Source organism: Tympanuchus pallidicinctus, unplaced genomic scaffold (genome assembly GCF_026119805.1).
Source record: "Tympanuchus pallidicinctus isolate F22 unplaced genomic scaffold, pur_lepc_1.0 scaffold26, whole genome shotgun sequence".
In the NCBI taxonomy this organism is placed as follows: Eukaryota; Metazoa; Chordata; class Aves; order Galliformes; family Phasianidae; genus Tympanuchus; species Tympanuchus pallidicinctus.
The window spans coordinates 4,692,183-4,713,788 of record NW_026294743.1 but is presented as its reverse complement, the minus strand read 5'-3'; the positions used below and the strand labels follow the sequence as shown (position 1 = coordinate 4,713,788).

The window sequence follows — 21,606 nt, the reverse complement described above, 5'->3', positions numbered from 1 at the left end:
ACCTGGGCGAGCCAGGAGCTCGCACGGCTCCGCAGCCATCGGCCTCAGCGCGGGGACCGCACCGGGTGGGAGGGGAAGAAGCAGGGACTCGTTTAGAAGCGCTCGTCGCCATGCGTTCGTGAAAAACACGCCGGAAAAGCCGCCCCAATTGAAAGCAAAGGGAAAAAAAGAGATTTAGAGTCGAGGCGGTCACAGCCCGCAGGAAGCGAATCACAGCCGCGAGACCTTTCCAACCCGCTCACGAGCACCTCAGGGTCACACAGCGCGGCTGGTTCTCCCCTCCCACACAGGCAGGCAGCGTCATTGTCGCTACTCCATTTTTATTCCCTTCGACCTTGCCTGACCTTGACTTACAGCAAGTGCAGGGCTAGGCACTCAGAAGACTGCAGAACGGCAGCTGTTTGTCTCACCAGGCGAACAGCGAGACAGTGCTACAACACAGACAGCCAGCACGGCCCCCGGCTGAGCCAGCTCCTGCCTCTGTGCCACCCGGAGCACAGCCCCGCAAGCACTCAACTGGTGCTGCCTTTCAGAAACACTGCAAAGTCACGGCACTATCCTTGAGATGCTGACTAGAATGCCTTTGACGAGCAGCTCCCTTCTAGCTGTCTGCTGGGCTGTCTCTTAACTGATGCCCGACTTCGTAATACACATTCCACAAAACCACACACTTGATCCACATTATTTTCAGAACTATCAAGTACATAAATGCAATCAGAAAATTAATAAAAGCTAGTAGAATAACATACAAATGGCAAGAGAAGTCTTCAGAAGCTTCCTCCACGCTTTATTTTATAATTATGCACGTGAAATGAATAAACAGATAAAAGTTTAAATACTTGTAGGTGGGTCTGCCGTATTCCTTAATTCACAGGACACAACTGATGATATTTCTTATTGAACATTTGGTCAGCCTAGGAGAGAGGAGAGAAAAAACCCTTAGCAACAAATGCATATACCAGGAAACAACAAATGCAGGGAAAACACATACAATGTAGTCAGATAGAAAAGCTTCACAGCATTCGAGGTGTTTAGCAGCACAAGAAATCTTGGGAGGAAAATAGCCACAACGCTACAAGGTTTTCTGTATTAGTTTTAAGTATCTCTTTCAAATAACACTTGAATCGCTCTGAGCCAGCTGACAGAAACACAGTTAAATTGTCTTTTCAATATCCATAGAATCATAGAATCACAAGGTTGGAAACGACCAACAAGACCATGCAGTCCAACCATCTCCTCTTCACCATTGCCACCACTCGCACTAAACCGTATCACGCAGCACGTCGTCCAGATGCCTCTTGAACACTGCCAGGGACAGCAACTGCACCACCTCTCTGGGCAGCCATTCCAGTGCCTGACCACTCTCTGAGAGAAAAAGTTCTTCCTTATGTCTAATAATGGCAATGAGTCTTATTATTTCCTTAACAACACAAATCTGAAGGTACTGACTTCGTATCACTCTTATTTGGTAACACAATCAAAACTAAGGAAAACGTCCCACACCCAGTCTTTAACTCTTTGCCATTGAAGCAGTCGTAAGGCATGCCCTTCGGTATCTAAATTTGTTAGTACAACAGTGGTTGTTTTCTCCACATCTGCATTTTTAAGAGAAAAAGCAAACAGCCAACATGCACATAAATGAATACCTGTCACTTTACGATTGTGAAACTGGGAGCGCAGTGGCTAAATATCAAAAAGCCCAGACAAAACATTAAAGAAAACACTACAAAAAACAAAAGCCAGCAATCAAGATGCTGATAATTCAACTACATGAAAGATGAGCAGGATTATCGGTCTGTGTCAAATGTATCTCTACACGCATACTTACTATGAACAACCTGTACACTTACGTTCCCTTTCTTGTTTTCTTCTTTCATATTCCATTATATCTTCATTATGCTGCTTGAAAAGCTATAAAAACATCATATGTTAAATGGCTATACAACACAAAACCAGAACAACAGAACAACAAAAAAAAAACACCACTTTTTCCTTAAAAATGAAATCCTAATATCAGAAAATAAGCCAACAGGTAATCACAGGGAACATAGGGAAGATAAAGGGTAAATTAGATGTATATTCTCAATTGGCCAGTAAGACATAGAATAATAGCATTGCTTCGGTTGGAAAAGTCCGTACAGATCATCAAGTCCAACCACAACCTAACCGTACTACCCTAACTCTCACAGCCCTCCACTAAGTCATGTCCCTGAGCACCACATCCAAAGGGATTCTAATCACTCCACCACCCCCCCGGGGAGCCGATTCCAGTGCTTAACAACCCTTTCTATAATGAAGTCCTTCCTGATATGCAACCTAAACTTACCCTGGCACAATTTGAGACTATTTCCCCTCGTCCTGCCACCAGTGAGAAAAGACCAACCCCGCTCTCGCTGTAAGCATCTTTCAGATATCAAAGAGAGCAATAAGGTCTCCCCTCAGCTTCCTTTTCCCCTCCCTCCCTTCAACTGGGAGAGGTTTAGGTTAGGCGTTAGGAAGAAATTTTTCAGGTGGTGAGACACAGGTGCAAGCTGCCCAGAGAAGCACTAGATGCCCCATCCCTGGAGGGGCTCAAGGCCAGGTTGGACGGGTCTCAGGGCAGCCTCAGCTGGTCAGAGAGATCCCCACCCACAGCAGAAGACTAGGACCTGATGGGTTTCCAAGTCCATTGAGACTCATAGCATTCTAAGAGTTTTTGCTGGTCAATTTTTTTTTCTTGCTTCCACAAAAGGAACTGTTGGACCAAGGGGAGGAGGGATACATCCTGCCCTGGAAATTGTGACCCTCACACATGCTGCTCACCCTTTATATTTTCTCATGAGAGAAACTACATCCTGTTCATTCCAACATCAAGCCCAAGAGCTCTTACACAGTGAATTGCAACACAGACTTGGTAAGGCATAAGTAATCCTCAAGTCATGCCTCAGCCTTGACACCTGCTGCACCATCACCATAACTAATAGCAGCTATTGCCATTATACCACTATGATCCAGAAATAATTAAACTGAACAAAATCAACCAACACTTACAAAAGCCCACAGGGCAGCACTGGTGGTGAAAGCCAAGCCAACTCCAACCCAGTTTGGTTGGTCGTAGATGCGCTTTCTAGCAAAAAACGCAGAACGAGTCAAAGCTGTAAAGGCAGAAGACTTTAGTCACGTTAATGTATAATGTTCCAACACGGACACGTCGGGCACCGCGACGGGACACCACCGGCCGGGATGCAAAACGAAGCGAGAAAACGGACAAGTGACCGCAGGCTGCAGGGCACGACTCAAAGCGAAGCCCCGCCGGCGCACGCTAACGCGTAACGGTTGTGAGCAAGGAAAGGCCAGTCAAGCAGCTACAAGACACCCCATCGGCCCGCTGCCGCCGCTCACCGAGGCCGGGCCTGCCACCCGCCAGCTGCAGCCGCTTCGCTATCCTCAACGGCGCCGCCATCTTGCCCGTCGGGCGCGAGTCGGTCGCAGTCGCACAGGCTGCGCCAAAGAGCGCCTTCTACCGGCCGGGCGGAGCCCGCGCGTCCCACAGGGCACGGAACCGGTCCTGCGGGACGCTGGGACAAGCAGTACGACAGCACCGCGCGTGGGCAGCCACGACCGCAACCCACACCGCGTCCTTTAAGGCCAACGAGCGCCCGGGCTGAGGGGCGGGCTCAGAACTTAAGCCGCTCGCTGCGGGGACGCGTAATTCAATGGGCGGGGCCGGGTGGGGCCGGCGCGGGGTCGTGGCGCATGCGCGCTGCGCGTAGTGACCCGGCTGGGGAAGCCGCGCGCGGTGGCCATTTTGGCGGCGCTTCTCCGGCCTGCTCCGTGACCACGTGAGCGCCGCCCGGGGCTCGGCGCGGGGCAGCCCAGCCCGGCGGGCGCACGGGGCCGGGCCCGCGACCGGCGGACGGAGAGCGCGGCAGCCGCGGGGCGGGCCGGCGGGGGTGGGGAGGCGGCGGCCAGGCTCCGGCGCGGGGGGAAGGCTCCCGGCGGCGGCGAGCGAGCGGCGGGAACGGGACGCGGCCCGCCCGCCCCCCCACCCCTCCCGGAGCCTGTCGGCGGGAGCGGAGCGGCGGGACCATGCCGTCGGTCAGCTTGCCGCCCAAGGAGAACGCTCTCTTCAAGCGCATCTTGGTGAGTGGCGGGCTGGAAGCGGGTGGGCCGCGCGGCGCGGGCGGCGGCCCCCGTTCTGCCTTGTGGAGGGCCGCGGTAACATAGGCACTGCCGCAACCAGCGCCCAGGGGCACTGCGAGCGCACGACGCCGACGCGGCCGCCTTCTGGGCTCCTGAGAGCTCGGATTGTGCTCCAGCAGTCACGATAGTTTGGCGGGGAAGGCGGCTTCTAGAGGAGGAAGTGAAGGGCGGTGGAGGCTCGGGAGCCTTGCTGAAGTTTAGCTTTTTTTTTTTTTTTTTTTTAGCAGGTTAGGGCTGGCTGCAGCCGTCCTCGACTGGGCAGGAGGGTGTGTGATCAGAGTCATTAACTATCTATATATTGTTGAAAAACTCTGTTTTGTCCAAGAAACTTACGTTCCCCATCGGCTTGGTTTAGTGGTGTCCCTCCAGAGCCCAGCAGTGAGAAGTAGCGCAGGCCTCCCAAAGCAGCTGCACTGCTAGAGTTCTGTAAGCCTCTGCCATGCAAGCGGTGCACGTGGCTGATCTGCAGAACGTTGTGAAAATGGGATCTTGTTTGTAGAGCTGCAAACCTCTGATTTCATAGACTGTAGAGTCGCTCTGGTTGGAAAGGGCCTTAAAGACTATCAAGTCCAATTACGACCTAACCATACTAGCCCAACTCTAACAACTCTGTGCTGAATCATGTCCCTTTGGTAAAGACATGAGAAGACACACCACTTGGGTAGGATTAGAGCAGGCACAGGGAACTGTGAAGCTTACTTTTGCTTGGAGGGATTCAGTCCTGCCCAGCAGTTGGCCTGGCTGTGTTTTAAGCACGTACACGTTTTGAGCTGGAACAGTAGAGCTGGTTCAGATCACTGAAGAGAAATGTCTGTTGTAGTTTGTACACTGAAGCAATTACAGTTTTGTGGTCTTTTTACCTGAACAACTTCAATAAAAACACAAGAATTTCAGGTACTGTTTAAGCTACAAGTTATTTGGCTTTCTGTTTCCCTGCATCTTCCAGAGGTAAGCTGGTGACACATAGTCTAGTATTAAGGCTGCTCTGTCTGAGGTGTCTTTTTGAATAGCAAAAGGGTTAAGGTCAGTTTTCATCATGCTGAAAACATGGCTAATGAACTACTTGTCTGCCTTATTATAGGTAATGACCGTGCTTTGTAAAGTTTTGATTACGTGGTTGGCTTGAGTGTGAGGTGTCTTTTAGCACATCCTATTTATCCATGCAAGCCCAAGGAAACACACCTTTCCTACTCCCACGCCACCTCTCTATACTGCTCTTGTTACAACCCTTCCTTGTCGCAGCCCTGCATTTCAAAAGGCTGTCATCCTTCACGATGTTGTACCCTCAGCCACTCTTCCTGTGGCCCAGGGTTGGTGAGCAGCAGAAAGAAGTACCAAAGCTTGCCTGGGCAGCTGGCCCATTGGTGGAACCCAGGCTGCCTGGTGCAGTGGCCAGATGAGTTGGCCCGGGCTGTCATGTTCTGGCCCAGGCAGGCACCTAGAGCTGTCCGGGGGAGCAAGACTGGATGAGGATTTTTCAGCAGATGCTTTGGCAACCAGGCCAAGTGCTATTGCAAGGGTGCATTACTCTTCAGATAGGTAATTGCTGGTAGTGAAACTATGAACAGAAATAGGATATCAGTCACGCTTAGGTTTTTCTGGAAGTAGTGAACATAGGAACTAAGCAGGTGAGCACCTTTGTATTTTTCTAAGTGAAGTTTAAAAAGAAACTTAAAAAAAAAAAAAATAAGCGTTGCTTCTGAATCCTCGTTTCTTTGCCTTTCTTTTAAGAAATCTGCCTGTAGTACAGAAGTGAAATATTAAGGTCTTGCAAAAACCGTACTGAGCTTCCCAACCTGCGTTTACCTTTCTGTAGTGAAAGTTAATTATTATTTTTCAGAGTTTTTGTTTGGTAGAAAACAGCTTACGTGATCTGTGAGTTTCTTTTGCATATAGAAGGGCTTGCAAACCAGCATTTCCACTTAGCTGACGAATTCGGAGTTCAGAAAGGTGTGTGCTATGCCTTTGTTTGTTGCAACACTCTAACTAGACTAACCTCTTCCAGTCACATTACAGGTATGTGGAGGTTCTAATACAAAGAAGTTTTCCATATGAATGGCATTTCACAGCTTGATGTTCTGTAGTGCAGAGAGAAAGGAATCTGTGTGATCAGCTTGAATTACAAGAAAAAGCTAAACAAACGGTCACAAGATAATTGATGGCTATGCTGCTTCAATTTGTGCTTCTGTTAAAAATAAAGTTTCTAGCTTATATTGTTCTCGTGGTGTGGACTACTTGCTCTTAGGCCTGCAGGTAGGTATTTGTGTGCTGCTGCCATTTGCCAAAGGTCCTGTAGAATGTAGAAGAAGAAAAGCGGCTCTGTACATTTTCCCAACTCATTTATTTTGGGCCCGCTTGAACATTTGGAATGATTTGAGTCCGTGTCGTTCTTTCAAACACAGAAAATCTGAGCGGTCCACAGATCACTGAAGAAGATGTCAGGCAGAGGAAGAGGGCTGCCCCATCCCTGGAAGCATTCAAGGCCAGGATGGATGTGGCTCTGGGCAGCCTGGTCTGGTGGTTAGCGAACCTGCACGTAGCAGGAGGGTTGAAATGGAGTGATCATTGTGGTTCTTTTCAACCCAGGTCGTTCTGTGATTCTATGATAAGGTAGAATATTGAATGCAAGAACCGAAGGAATAGAGGAGTTAACGTTGACACTCAGAAATCTGGATGCACTATGAAGTAATGGAGGAAACAGTTCAGTATTTTTGTTTTTTGTTATGCCCTTCTTACTAGAAAAGATAAGAAAAATAATTGCAGGAAATATGATTGACTAATTTGTTTCAAATGTGACTGGTGAACCTCTCTGGCCTTCTGCCAGCTTATTATGCCACCGTGTCTGATCAGATGCCATTCACTGAGTATGTTCAGTTTCTACTTCACGAATCCCATCAACAGTATCCAACAAACTTTGGTTTGGATGTAGGAGTTGAATATATTTGAAACGTACTTTAAAAATACTAAAAGCAATGCTATTTGAGGTGGGATTTTTTCCACTTTCCTGGAAGCAGCAGAGGAAACGGTTTTCAGAGTCAGGATGTTCTGGCAGAGCAGGAAGATGCATGTGCTCACTGTAGCTGGTAGGCTTTGCCTCCAGTTGAGTGCGAATTGAGCAGCAAAAGAGAAGTCCGTGTGTTTAAGTGAAAAATCGTTGTATTACGTGATGCCAGTGAGTAAGTAAGGAATTAAGTGTTTTCAGGCCTGAATTAATAGGTTGTACTGATCTGTAATCCAGCACATAAAAGTAATAAGCAAAAAATCGGAGTGCAGTGCTGGCCTATCCCTAAGTTTGTAAGGTTGTATAAGATGGAAGCTCTTTGTTCAGGTCTGGTGGTTCTGTGCTGTGCTCTTGATGCCTGGGGTGGCGTATGGGTGGTCAGAATCGGTTCCCTTACGTGCTGCCAGGGCTTGGCTCTGCGTAGCTGCAGTCTGTCCTGCAGCAGGGCATCAAGAGCACCAGCGTGTCTGCTGCAGGAAGAGTGCTGTGTTTCACCTTGGGTTGCTCACTGCTGTGATAATGCTGCTCTGTGCAAGCGTGTTTGTCTTTGAGCTGTTCTTCCTGTCCACAGCTTTGTCGAGCGCTCTACTAAAAGCTGTAGGAACTTCCTAATGACATTAAAAAAAAAAAAAGCCTGTTGAACAGCATCTCGTTAGTTGCTCTGCTGTGAATGTGCCAAGTCCCTCCTGCCGGGCCATCTTCCTGTGTCTTCACTCCAGAATCTGCTCGTTGTCCCTCCGCTTCCAAACTTGACAGACCTGTGCTTCTCCTTCACTCGTGCTTTAGGCAGCAGCAGGCCTTGAAGATAATGCCGTCTCAGCAATTTGGGTGCTGACTCCAAGGCTGCTGAGGTGGCAAACCTGGAGTATCTTTTTAAATGGTCTCACTTGGAGATTAAAGACAAGATTAAAGACTAACTTTCAGAATTTTGCTTTTATCGGTCACCAATTAAATTAGCACATTTTGTATGCGATCGTCACTGCATTTGCATGACTGTACTGTAATCAGGCGTGCTCACCTCTGAAGTTGTACCGCGTGCTGTCTCATCTGAAACATGGAATTGCTATCAGGGCTTTTCCGATATTGTGGCTGCAGAAACGTCAATCACTTTTTTCCCCGTGTAAGAAGGAGTGCTACGCTTGGCTTTCCCAAAAGTAGGAGGAAAAAAATGGCTTGGTTGAAACATTGGAATGGAAATAAAGGACGGATCTTCTGTGTCTAGTAGCATTGCTGCGTCTTTGTTAGAGAGATGGGTGCTCCCATGATGGCACACAATCAAAGTAGCAAACCTGGTCATGCTGAAGAACGACCTTTTTTTTTATCTTAATAGTCGCATTAGATATTTTGCAATGACTCAGTGCTACAAGAAAACAACTCATACCTCAGAGCTGAGTGTAAAGAATACTTCGGACATAATACAAAGGTAGAAAGTGTCAGTGGCCTCAGCATGTGCCCCAGGCTGTGTCACGAGTTGCAGCTGAGTTGAAATATCCGTACGAGTCTGTAATGACCTTTTGTGGGAGCCCCCTTTTTTTTTTTTTTTAATCCTAATTTAGAATTTGAATTTATTTACTTACGTGATTGTGGAAGTATAATGTGTATTTGCTATCCATGCCAGATCTTTTGTCCGTTTCATGCAAGATTCGAAGATGAAGCCTGAGCCCTGGAAATACTGAGAAATGGACAGAAGCCAGCTGATCTGACTTGACACAAGGCCAGATTTGTGACAATTTTTCCCAAGAAGGAGAGGTTAAAATTATGGATTCACATAATAGCTTGTGATGGAAGTGACCTTGAAGCCTGTCCAGTTCCCCCCTTGCCGTGTGCAGGGCTGCCCCCACCAGCTCAGGCTGCCCAGAGTCCCATCCAACCTGTCCTTGAGCACGTCCAGGGATGGGGCATCACAGCTTCTCTGAGCAGCTGTGCCACTGCATCACTACCCTTTGTGAGAAAAATTTCCTCCTAACATCCAATCTAAATCTCCCTGTTTAGTTTAAAGCTGTTCCCCCTTGTTCCATTGCTGTCTGCCCATGTAAGTAGTCAATCTCCCTCCTGTTTATAAGCTCTCTTCAACTTCTGGAAGGCCACAATGAGGCCTCCTAGGAGCCTTCTCCGGGCTGAATGAGCCCAGTTCCCTCAACCTTTCTTCAGAGGAGGGGTGCTTCAGCCCTCTAATCATCCTCGTGGCCCTGCTGTAGACCTGTTCCAGCAGCTCTGCCTCCTTCCTCGGCTGGAAGCCCCAGGCCTGGAAGCAGACAGGGCCTCTCAAGGGCAAAGAGGAGGGTACAGTTCCCTCCCTTGTCCTGGCAGCCACTCCTCTTTTGAGGGGACTTCAGGGTGCAAGCAAAATAAGCAAGTAGTAAGCAATGGAGATGATGTTGAATAATTGATTTATTTTTTTTCCAGCAAAAGTTCTGCTTCAGAACTTTAGTTTTTCTCGTGGAAGAGCTGTAACTATTTGTCTGCAGCTGTTTCCCACTGGATTTTGTCAAACGCTGCAATGCAAGGCTGCTTTAAAAGCATAGGCTGATTTTTCCTGCCTCTGTGCTAAGTGGAGAGGTTCATGTATTTCTTCTTCTTAATTGCTAGTTGCAATTTGAACCTGTCCTTCTGATGTATCCCACCTTGGAATGCTGTCTGTGGAGTATCATTCACCCCAAAAAGTAAGGCAGGCTGTGCAGGAGGAGGATGCCTTGGTCCCTTGGCTTGAACAGTTGCTGTAGCTGTTCCTTAGACAAAGCCGTTGCGTTTGTGAACTGCACGGCAGTGGAGGAAGATGCTAGTTTTCAATTCTAGTTGAGAGCAAAAATTTATGCAAGTTGGCCATGGAGTTTTTCAGCATTATCTGTTAGATTTGACTAATTTTTTCCATCTTCTCACATACAGGTCTTTTGTCTGTTGTGAACTGGAATGCTGTGGTTGGAGTACTTGTCTAGAGCTGTTGAACCGCTTGTTATGGTCAGTGCTCAAAAGACAGGGTGAGCAATTGCTCCTAATGCTTCCAGCTTGCAGGATCTTCTTTACTCCTTTTAGCTTGAATTAGTGCACCTTAGTGACTTGACCTGATCTAGTCTAGCCGTAGAGAGAGTAACTGCTGGGAAACCTTGAGATGCACACTGGCAGGGTTTACTCTCCTCTACGTGGCTACATCTAAACAGCGCTGCAGGAGCAGATAGCTTCTGAGTAGCAGGCGTGCACGTTATGCATTTCAGGTGCATGCCTTAGCTAGTGCTGAGGCCGTTTACGCCCAGACGTTCTGCTGCAAAAACCAGTGGAGGTGCTGGTGTTCCCATACGATGCCACAAGGATGGTTGTGGCTGCTGCTGGGAAATGCTCTGCAGTCCTTGAAGGAGTGTATTGTTGGAGCTGGAAGAATTCTTCCACCTTCTGCTCAACCTCGCAGTCCCTCAGGGAAGTGGGCAGCAGAATGGAATCCCTCCGTTGTTTTGGCACAGGCAGACCCTTCTTCATCATATTTTCTGCTGGGAACTTTGAGAAGCAAGCAAAGCGTTTACCCGCACGCGTATGTCAGTCGGTTCCCCAAGCCGGTAACGCTTGAATGTGATGGCAAATAGCCTGCAGTATACTGCTGTTTGTTGATGAGGCTTACAGGCTACGTGACCTGCTGAGGAAGAGAGATGTGGTAGAGTACAGCGGACTAGTGATGAAAATTAAGGTCGCCACTCCACTGGTTTGGGGCAGAATCCAGTTTTGGTTCTGAAGAAAATCGTATTTTGGTATTGGCTAAATTAAGTTGCAAGCTTTGGCAGAGTTCCCATCAGCGAAGCAATGGAACTAGTGCTAGTTCCTGCAGATAATGGAGTTAAAAATGTGACTTCCTCGTGACCCAAGAAAACGTGTCATCTTAGAAGAGAGTTAAGTACTTTGTACCGTTCTTTGCAGAATTCAGTTTTTTATTAGAATTTGCACACTATTGTTTCCATTTCAGAACCTATTGCTGTGAATTACAAGTTTAACATTGCAAAATTTCTAGAATATGTTAGCTTATAGTGAAGAGAAAGCAATTAGTGCAGTGCCGAATGAAGTTTGTATAGAAGTGCTGTCTGTGCTCTTGTTGGCAGCCCTTGAGTATTCAGCTAGCTCTAGCAGCCCCCTGATTTGTCGGTTTTGCCTTGCATTCAACCTGGGGGGTCACCAGTGGAATTGCTGGGTAAGGTTTTTCCCTCTGCTTTATGGTGGCCATCAAGAAAGAAATGCAGAGGAATTCATTCTCATATAGCGTGGTGGATGTGAGTGCGTAAGGCTGGCTGCCGGCTGGTTCTGCTTAGATGTCTGGAACCAGTTTTGGTGTCTCAAACTTTCGAACATGAGCCCTCCTTCAGCCTTGAGCTTGGATTCTAGAGAATACAGGCTATAGCTCTGTTTCCTCCTGTCAGTCTGGCTAGTAATTGCTGTTTGCTCAGCTCCAGTCAATAAGTACTTAGTAGGGGGGAGAAGAACGAATGCAATTACTGCCTTACCTGCTGTCATCCGAAGTGACTTCAAAGAATTCCTACTTTTTACAAAGTCACCTTGTTGGCTTTTAGTATAATTGTGTTAAAGTAGGTGTCATTTCCTTAGTCTAATGTAATAAAGAGATTGAGTTTGGGCATTAAAAAAATCTTGGTATGCTTGGAGTAGGCTGTACTTCTGGCTACAGCGTGTATAGAAACGCTTGCTAGAATACTTGTACACATCTGGTGACAGAGGAAAGGAAAACTCAGGGGGGCAGCAAGTGTGTATTAGAGAATCGGTGCTGATAGTCTTTTTTTTTTTTAAAGCTTTAGACATGGCCTTCATAGAAGATGAACTTTGATGTCTTTTCCTGGCATGTTGTCACAAGCTGTAGCAGGGCACTTGTCTGGCAAGCATCACAAGCACACTGGCTGCACAAGTGTGCGTGTGCAGGAGCTTAGGGGAGGCAGCGCTGCAGTCCTTGGAAGCATGGAAGATGTTATTTTGTAGAACAGCTGTCCCACTGTGTGTGTGTGATGCCTGGGCATAGCCACCACAAGCTGCTCCTCTGAGAGGAAAGCAGTGCCCCAGAAGAAGACTTTCTGCTTACTTTTTCTGTCACTGATTCTTTCCTCTTACAGAAGCCAGTTGACCCCCAGCAGGTCATTTGATTTTTCACTCCCAGGCTAGGCGTTTAGCTTACAGCCATCTTTCTGTGTGCAACTCTTCTTCCATTCCCTTTTTTGGATACTTTTCCTAAAGGTTTTCCTTTTGTGTTTCTGCTCCTTCGAGCCACGAAGGATTCAATAAGGTTTGCATCAATAAGATTTCAGTAAAGTTTGGTAAGCAGATGTCATAGTGGCTCATGCTGCATTCGTCATTTCCTTCTCTCATTTGCAGCTTTATTTAGGCTGACTCTCCTTAAACTTCAAGGTGAAAGCTCAGTTGTTGGACTACATGAAATGAGAGTGCTTAGAGATAAGATTTCTTGCTCATAGCTGGCATCTGAACAGCTGTACTTCAAACAGATCACGCAGCCCTGGAGCACCCCTCGTCACCGCTTGTGACACGCATGGAGACATGTTCTGGAGTTCCTGTGGCTGCACCACTTTGTGGCAGGTTTTACTGCTTCCCCACCCACCTAAGTGGGAGCGAATGGGAGGGTGCCCAGGCAGCAGCTTTTATGATGGGTGATTTGAAAGAGAAGAAAAAAAGGCTTGATGCTGTTGTGCTGTCAGCTGTGAGGAGTGGTTGATCAAAGCCACTTGGCCAGTTTCTTAAATCAGGTCATACCCAAAAGGTGTAAATAATAATCAGACTTTTTTTTTTTTTTTTTTTGCTGTGTTTTTTTTTCCCCAAGATGCCTGTACAGATTTGTTATCTAATCCTTAGTCTTCCTTCCCTTCTTCTTGCAAGGCGGTTTGTCCTTTTTCTGCCTTTGGAGATAGGGAAAGTCACCTTACAGTGGTACCTTTTGAGTCCTCTGACCACTGTCCTGTCCCGGGACCCTTTTAACCAGCGTGGGAAGCAAGAGCCTTGGCTTCGGTCTTCAGCCTGATACTTTGGCTGTACAGCTCTTGGGAACCTTGAGAGCAATACGGATACTTAGTATAGCCTTTTCATTTAAAAAAGAAAACAAAAACCAAAAACATCTTTGAAGTTGATTGTTGGTGTTTCCATCTTTACTTTGGAAGAGAAGATGGGGCGTTAAGCAGCACCCCTTGTGATGCCAGAGCGACTTCAACCCCAGACGCTGAGGTGGATGTGCTGTTTTATTTTTTTAAGCGTGCCCATTACATCCCTGTAACTACTTAATAGAGTTTTCTTTTTTCAACTTTGTTTTGCCTGAAATCTCTCTGGTCTAGCTCAGTTAAACTGAAGGGCAGATGGTGTGATGTATTTTTACTGGTGCATTTTTGTAGCCAGCGTGGAAGGGTCTGAGGAAAGATGGTGTGCTTAGGAGGAACATTGTTACAAGAACTTCTGCAAAGGGTCGGCTCTCGCTTTGTTTAGCACTCTTGCCCCCAGAGGTGGTAAACAAGAGCCACTAAGACCCTCTTCTAAAAGACTTTCCAGTGACCGCAGCAGCTGGGGCTGTGCTCAAGCAATGCATGTCTCTGTGCTCCTATACTGAAGTTGGGGCTTGGCGTTGGAGTGAAATGAAACCCTAGAAATTCATGGTGTTTGCCTAAATGACTGAAAGTGATTGTGTCGGTGCTCACAGAGCCGCTGCTTCCTCTGGTTTCTGTTTGGAGATTGGCACAGGCTGTGAACTGACAGAAGGAAGAGACTGAAACTGGTTTCAAAAGTTTGTTCATGCCGTGTGCCTCTTTCTCATCACCGTCCTCTTGCATAATGAGATGAGTCACACACAAGCAAATTGTTGGCTTCAACAGAACTGTTTGTCATTTCGCAGTCAGTTCAGTCGTGTTTGCAGTGAAATAAAGATTCAGTTTTAGAGCATGTTGCAGTACGCTTCAGGCCTTCTTCATTGTGCAAGTAAACACGTTGGCTCCAGGTCTTTGCTCTTAGCATTGGGAATGGGTCTCCTGCTTACGTTCTGGTGAAGAGCTCTGTGAAATAGAACAATAAATGAGGAGTATGCTTGTCCTTCAGCTTTTTTCAATTACTTAAATCAGGACGCTGTTTACAGAAGCATTTCAGATACAGAACTGTGTAAGGATTGATGTGCTTTTATTCTTCCAATGTCCCCAAATTTCAGAAATAGGAAGAATTTTCTTGTACTTGTAGTGATGTTCTCTTCTGGGGAGAAAGTTCAGTGCATGAAATAATGAATAGCTTCGTCAAATAGAGTAACAAGTGTTACGTTACACAACAGTGTAACCGTGGAAAAATGAGAACTAAAGCACAGGGAAAATACAGGATTAGCTGGAGGGATACAGGAAATTCTTTTCACATACGAAATGAGCTCTAGAAGCCTTTGCTGCTGATGTCTAGAAATAATAATGTATGCTTAAATAGGCACTTAGTTCTCGGTGGTTTCTGTAGGTAATACAACTGTTGATAGCTTACCTGTGTGAACACTTAAGAGCTTTTGTGAAAGAAAGTAGCAGCAGTGTATTCTAAACTGGCTTTAATAAATGTAACAGCTAAAGCAACAGAATTTTGATGATTGGAAAAGAGCATAGCCTGAAACGAGTGGATTTCTGTAGAGGTCCTGAATCCATTTCATCTTTGGCATCTCTGTTTAGAAGGATCGAGGCATTGATTGGTGATGCCGAAGTCAGATGTTTCCAAAGTTCAGTCTCTTGAGCTACATGGAAGTTGTTTGGCCATGCAGAGTTCCTCAGTTGTGGTTTTCAGGCCAGAGCTGTCCTTCACTTCGTATAATATCATAAAATCGGAGAACATCCTGAGTTGGATGGGGCCCGTGAGAGTCGTTGAGTCCAACTCTTGGCTCCGCAGGGGACCACTCTATAATCAAGCCCTATGTCTGAGAGCATTGTTCACTTGCTTTCTGAACTCCTGCAGCTGCCCTGGGGAGCCTGTTCCGGGCCTGACCCCCCTCTGGGGAAGAACCTTCTCCTAATACATAGCCTGTACCTCCCCGATTCAGTTCTGACAGCAGTAGAGTTCAGCAAATGTTACGTTCATGTTTATGGAGTGCAAATTCTTAGTAAGAACCCTTGGAATGCAACATGGGTTGCTGAAAGGAAGATGTGGAAGATACAGAAGCGGCTTTTATTGTGTTCGTATGCAGTGCATAATCTTTGTTTATGTGGATTTCTTTTGGAGAACCTCTGTTTGCAAGCAGAGCTCAGATTTCTTAACCGTCTTAATTATCTACATCGTACCAACGCCCATCTGTTAATTCTTGGGTTTACTCGGCCTCAGCGTGGACAAGTATCTTTACCAATAAAACCACTAAGAATTAGTATAGACTCTATTCTTGGCAACCCAAAATAATAGTGCATTTAACAGCATGCTTCACAGTGGTTTTGCATGCTGAGATTGTTACCTTCTTGCTCCCTAAACGCTGTGAAATACTGTGCAGATAAGAAGTGTAGTTGCATACGGGAATAATGAAATTGAGCTTCGCAGCTCTGGAGAGATGCAGGGAGGCCAGTAGCAGTTCTGGCCCACGCAGATTGCCAGCAGCACGTTCAGCTCAGACCTGTTGGTCTGAAAGCTTACTGCCAAAGCGATGTATTGAAAGTTTCCAGAGTCAGTTACGTGTGTATTCACTGTAGCTGTAAGGCAGTTTCCAGCCGCTGGCACCACAGGACTCTTGTATTGCTGTGCAGAGAACTGTTGATACCCTCCTGGCTGTTTGCAGGTTTTCTCTTGTTCTAAACACTTAACCTGTAAATGGAAGAGTAGCAAAATACAAAGCACTTTTGTAGTTCTTTAGTATATACACCCTCACTGTGATGCAGCATGTCTGAGGAGGCTTCAATTCATGCCATCTGAGCGATGGAGTGATCGCTGCTTATCAACAGATCTTCTGTGTTGAGCACTTCCAGCCTTGTAAAGAAGCGCATGACTGGCACTCGTGGGCTCAGAGCGTGCCACCAGATTGTAGGTGTGAGTTGTCAGGGTGTACAGGAATGGAATACTTCACCTGCGGAGGCTGCAGAATTGCTTAATTTTCTGCATCACTATTTTGAGTGTGGCAAGATAATGCTAGTGTGCATTGGTTGTGAGAGCTTGGACGTATATCAGACCTGTGTGGTGTTCAAATTATTGTAAGACATTGCTTACAGAGGTGGCTTACAGAGATGGCTTAAACCAAGACCCAGTGCCTTGTTTTCACAGCTTCTGCGGTTGTTGGAGATGCTCGCAGCCTTTCTGTGAAAGGTGGTTGAGCTACAATGAGTTGAGTGCTTACCAAGCTACGTTATTAAATAAGGTTTGCGTACGGGAAGGTTGAATCTCTCTTATCTCAGGTACGTCACATCTCTCCTGTGGTGTCTTATCTGAGAGCATGCTGTATTGAAAGCTATCTTCAGGTATACGTTTAACTTTGCGTTGCCACCGGAACATAGTACTTTATCTGGGCATGGGAAAGTTTTTAATTATAGGAAGGTAACGAAGTCTTAATAAAACATCAGTATGTTTTCTAAAAGTCCCGTCTTCGCTGACAGTTCACTTCTGTGGGATATACTTTTACCCTGAATGTTTTGAATAACCGTGCTCTGTTCTTCTTCAACAGCGGTGTTATGAACATAAGCAGTATAGAAATGGGCTGAAGTTTTGTAAGCAGATCCTTTCTAACCCAAAGTTTGCAGAACATGGAGGTAAGTTGTCAAATGGCACAGGCTCACTTTTTTCCCCACGCAGAAAATGAAACTGGCAATTATTCTCTTAAGTATATTATAGTCCACAATAAGTTATATTCAGTAAGCTGTAAAAATTTATATGGTGCCTTATTGTTGATGATTTGCCCTTAAGCGGATTTTCTTCAAGTAGAAAAGCGTGTCATCCAAAAGCCTGCACCGTGACACGCAGTCATGGCTGGTAAGGGTTGTGGTTTTAAAGTCTGATCTTACCATAGTCTTAGCTTGCCATTCTTTATGCTGTAAGTCTTAATAGTCATTAACATGATGCAAGCTGTTTAATACAAGTACGTAATGTTGAATTCACTTATCGGGGGAAATTACTGTTCACCGATGTGTAGGAAGTAATGCAGGGCAATAGAAAGGGATTGAATGGTGCTCAACGGCGCACAGCATTGTGTGCTTCCAGCCCGGAGGGCCAGCTATATCCTGGGCTGCGTTGAGAGAGGAGTGCTAAGCAGGGAGAGGGAGGCGATTGTCCCCCTCTACACAGCTTTTGTGAGGCCCCTTCTGCAGTACCGTGTCCAGGTCTGGGGCCCCCAGCACAGGAAGGACGTGGAGCTCTTGGAACGGGTCCAGAGGAGGGCGACTAAGATGATCAGCGGGCTGGAGCAGCTCTCCTATGAAGAAAGGTTGAAGGAACCGGAATTGTTTCGCTCGGAGAAGGCTCCGGAGAGACCTTATTGTGGCCTTCCAGTACTTGAAAGGAGCGTATAAACAGGAGGGAGAACGGCTGTTTATGCGGGTGGATATGGATAGAACAAGGGCGAAGAGTCTTAAACTGAGACAGGGGAGGTTTGGGTTAGATATTAGGAGGAAGTTTTTCACACAGAGGGTGCTGACGCACCGGAGCAGGTTGCCCAAGGAGGTTGTGGATGCCCCATCCCTGGAGGCATTCAAGGCCAGGCCGGATGTGGCTTTGGGCAGCCTGGTCCGGTGGTTGGACATCCTGCACGTAGCAGAGGGGCTGAAACTAGGTGATCTTTGAGATCCTTCTCAACCCAGGTCATTCTATGGACGGTACGTATCCCTCAGCTCTGTGGTCTCATTACTTCTTCTGAAGGAATAGTCTCTTTGGAAGAGGCGAAAAAATTGTTTGTCCCTTGCTGTATTTTTACTGCTGAGTTGAATCTGTCTTCTCTCCAAAAATTTTCTTTGTGAACTAGATTGTCACGGGTGGGTTTGTAGAAGTCTCCAAGTGTTTTGTGAGTAGATGCTCGAGCGGTTTAAATTAGTATCTTCCCAAAGGTTTTGTAAAGCAGAAAGTTTTTTATGTCCTGAAAATAAACATCTTCTTTGCTTTGGCTCTGGAACTACTGAATGTAACTTACTGTTGTCTGTGACACTCTCAATAATCTGCTAGTTTAATTTTCCCTGTGGAAAAAATGCAGTATCTTCATGCTGTTAAGGGAGTCTGAAGTTACATTTATGCTATAGAGGTATTATGTTCAATAGAAAATCTCGTAGAACCGATTCACTGATACTTGTTTGATCTTTTGTTTTTAGAAACCTTGGCGATGAAAGGACTAACATTAAACTGTCTAGGGAAGAAAGAGGAAGCTTATGAGCTGGTGCGCAGAGGCCTAAGGAATGACTTGAAGAGTCATGTCTGCATCCTTTTGGAAGAGAGGTTTTGCTTACGAGTGGGAAAGCCTTTTCTTTAACTCCACGACCTGTGGAATTGCAGCGAGAGCCAGTAGAGTTATGCTTAAAGTTACAGAATTTCAGAATTTGAAACAGTGTGCGGTATCTAGGAATGCTTAAACTATCCAATAGGCAGTTGCTTTGCAGCTATTCTTGCAGGTGGAGTTAAATCAAAAGTTATTCTGGCTGGTGTTGTATATTTTTTTTTTATCGTTCGAGCACAACTGTAAATTTGTCGGGGGCTGAACTGGGCCTTTAAGCATGTGATTTACTTCAGAAACATTAGTAGTTGCTATTGCATTGATGAGAACTGGTCGTACAGTTAGAATGCAGGAAGCACACTGGTTCAGTTGTCTAATCAAGCCCTTACTCAGAAGCAGATTTAAGTACGCTTGATGGTCTTTCTCAGAGATCCTGCTGCAATTTCTTCCCCGGTACGTTAAAAGTAGAGTTTAGGACGTACTACAGGCACTGTAACCATCTACCTGGACAGTAGTTTTATATTTTCCATCTGTTTTGTGCAGCAGAGGAGAAGAGTATAATGATTGCAGTGATACTGTTTATAAAATGGCTTTGGAGCTTTTTACCAACTTCTTTTTACCAACCACTGCCAGGTTAGATCTGTTTTCTACCTGCTCAAGTTCAGTGGAATCCTTAACAGAGTTTTCCAGGTTGGCACGTCTACGGTCTGCTTCAGAGGTCAGACAAGAAGTATGATGAAGCTATCAAATGCTATAGAAATGCACTGAAATGGGACAAAGACAATCTTCAAATCTTGAGAGATCTTTCTCTGCTACAGATTCAAATGAGGGATCTTGAAGGTTACAGGGTAAGTATACGTACTTACCCGTATTACCAGCTTCTAGGGAATTGCAGCAAAGACTGCCAATTATTGCATGAAAAACTTAAAAAAGCCACGTTTACATTACGAAATCCGGCGTTAAAAGCATTTACTCCATAGTTTTTGAAAATAAGTTGGATTATTGAGCAGTTTCTCTAACGTGTTCAGATTATTCTTTTTTAATCTCACTACAGGGTTGTTTGCTATACTTCGCTCCAGCGCTGCGTAATGCAGCCATACCGTAGGTGATCCTCATTCTTATTGCATTATTTGATTTACTAGTTGTATAATTTTTTAATTTGGCCGAGGCAGTTGCTACCTGTTGAAGTTGGTTTCCTTTGGTTCGGAGCAACCTTTTCCATATGGAAAAGCACGTTTTAGTGCCAGTTGTTAAGTTTCATAACACTGGAAATAGTTTTGCTTAGGGAATTCCACAAAGCATCAGAACAAAGCAAGAAAACGAATAGCTGCTCTTTTGCAGGAAACAAGATATCAGTTGCTTCAGCTCCGACCTGCACAACGAGCATCATGGATAGGCTACGCTATTGCTTACCATCTGTTGGAAGACTATGAAATGGCAGCAAAAATTTTAGAGGAATTTAGGAAGACTCAGCAGGTAAGAGGAAATGGTGGCATTCCTGCATGAATTGCTTCTTAAGCCAAAAAGGAAACACCGTTTCCCTTCGTGATACAAAAACTTCATGCTGTTTTTTTAGTCAAACGAGTGAAATCCCAAACGAGTTCTAGAAAGCTGAGCTTTCTCATGCCTCTTTCCTATGTAGACATCACCTGATAAAGTGGACTACGAGTACAGTGAGCTGCTGCTGTATCAAAATCAAGTCCTTCGTGAGGCAGGACTACATAAAGAAGCGTTGGAGCATCTTTGTACCTATGAAAAACAGATCTGTGATAAATTGGCTGTGGAAGAAACTAAAGGTAATTACTACTCAAAGATGCATTTGAATGCACGGTTAGGCCATGGAATGCCTGTGCTGTCAGCTTTTTCCGTCTTTTGGAATTGAGATTGAAAAAACAAACTCTTAGTTCGATGTTTATATTAATTTTTTAAACTGTTGTAAAGGCAGGTAAAGATCAACCTGCCTTACAGCTGTGCTACGCCTGTCGCGTGTCTCTCCCGAGTAGGTAAATCATCAGCAGAGTGCAGACTTGCTGTTCTGAAACTCTGGAGCTGATGAGCGTTTCAGACACATAGTTCTGAGCTGGTGAGGTGAAATTCTCTTTACATAGCATAGCCAGAGCCTAGCTGCTCTAGGATTTAATGCTGGTCCTGACAGACAGGCCACGTGCTGAAAGGATGGAATAATCTTAGAATCACAGAAACGCCAAGGTTGGAGAAGACCTTCAAGATCACCGGTCCAGCCATCCACCTATCACTAATAGTTCTCACCGTACCATGTCCCTCAACACAAAATCCAAAGGTTCCTTGGACACCTCCTCCACCTTCCTGGGCAGCCCTTTCCAGTGCCTGACCAGTCTTTCAGAGAAGTAGTATTTCCTAGCATCCAGCCGAAATCTCTCCTGGCGCAGCTCGAAGCCATTCCCTTTAGTCCTATCACCAGTTATGTGACAGAAGAGGCCGTCCCCCAGCTCACTGTAACCTCCCTTCAGGTAGTTATAGACAGCAATGAGGTCTCCCCAGAGCCTCCTCTCCTCCAGATTGAACATTCCCAGCTCCTTCAGCCTCTCCTCATAAGCCCTGTGCTCCAGACCCCTCTCCAGCTTTGTCGCCCTTCTTCGAACCCGCTCCAGGGCCTCAGTGTCTTTCTTGCAGCGGGGGGCCCAAAACTGGACGCAGTGCTGGAGGCACGGCCTCACCACAGCCGAGCACAGGGGGACAGTTACTTCCCTGTTCCTGCTGGCAGCACCGTTCCTGATGCAAGCCAGGATGCCGTTGGCCTTCTTGGCCATCGGGGCCAAGTGGAAGGCTTTTGGTTTTCCTCAGTCACTTTTGCAATGCATGGAGATACTGTCCAGATAAGCAGTGCAATGTCATCGTCTAGCATGTAACAACCAAACAATATAATACTGTACGTTATCATTCTGAAATTCCAACAGTGAAATGCAGAAGTTGGATTCGTTCAGCTCTACTGACAGGTACACTTGGTATACGCCTTCTGCTTGATGCTGTGCCGTCCTCTCACTGTTTAAGTAAAAATTCCATCTTA

The 21,606-nt window shown here is 46.1% G+C and overlaps 2 protein-coding genes across 4 annotated transcripts in view; one reads left to right on the top strand and one right to left on the bottom strand.

Moving 5' to 3' along the window:
* Positions 1–764: 764 nt before the first annotated feature.
* NDUFC1 (NADH:ubiquinone oxidoreductase subunit C1) lies at positions 765–3,669 on the bottom strand. Of its 3 annotated transcripts, none has more exons than XM_052690094.1 (4): positions 3,382–3,668; positions 3,031–3,134; positions 1,829–1,911; positions 765–914 (listed from the first exon to the last, which is right to left on the bottom strand). In XM_052690094.1, coding segments are annotated over exons 1-4 (249 nt in total). In that variant the 5' UTR covers positions 3,443–3,668; the 3' UTR covers positions 765–913. The 3 variants fall into 3 exon arrangements, with proteins under 3 accessions (XP_052546054.1, XP_052546056.1, XP_052546055.1); XM_052690096.1 differs by having other exon boundaries at positions 1,851–1,911; XM_052690095.1 differs by lacking the exon at positions 765–914 and having other exon boundaries at positions 1,828–1,911; positions 3,382–3,669.
* Positions 3,670–3,956: 287 nt separating this feature from the next.
* Positions 3,957–21,606, top strand: part of NAA15 (N-alpha-acetyltransferase 15, NatA auxiliary subunit) — a 34,933-nt gene continuing 17,283 nt past the window's right edge. The window contains exons 1-6 of the mRNA XM_052690058.1: positions 3,957–4,122; positions 16,812–16,896; positions 18,442–18,546; positions 19,251–19,408; positions 19,902–20,036; positions 20,203–20,356. Coding sequence (XP_052546018.1) covers positions 4,069–4,122; positions 16,812–16,896; positions 18,442–18,546; positions 19,251–19,408; positions 19,902–20,036; positions 20,203–20,356 — 691 coding nt within the window. The 5' untranslated portion in view covers positions 3,957–4,068. The remainder of the gene's footprint in view (positions 4,123–16,811; positions 16,897–18,441; positions 18,547–19,250; positions 19,409–19,901; positions 20,037–20,202; positions 20,357–21,606) is intronic.

What these genes read in the sequence shown, in the direction of transcription:
- NDUFC1 (XM_052690095.1), bottom strand. Translation starts at nt 3,442, where the DNA reads ATGGCGGCGCCGTTGAGGATAGCGAAGCGGCTGCAGCTGGCGGGTGGC. An exon ending in GGGTGGCAGGCCCGGCCTCG is followed by an intron (nt 3,135 to 3,381) that starts GTGAGCGGCGGC and finishes CTGCCTTTACAG; the next exon opens with CTTTGACTCGTTCTGCGTTT. An exon ending in GTGCTGCCCTGTGGGCTTTT is followed by an intron (nt 1,912 to 3,030) that starts GTAAGTGTTGGT and finishes ATGTTTTTATAG; the next exon opens with CTTTTCAAGCAGCATAATGA.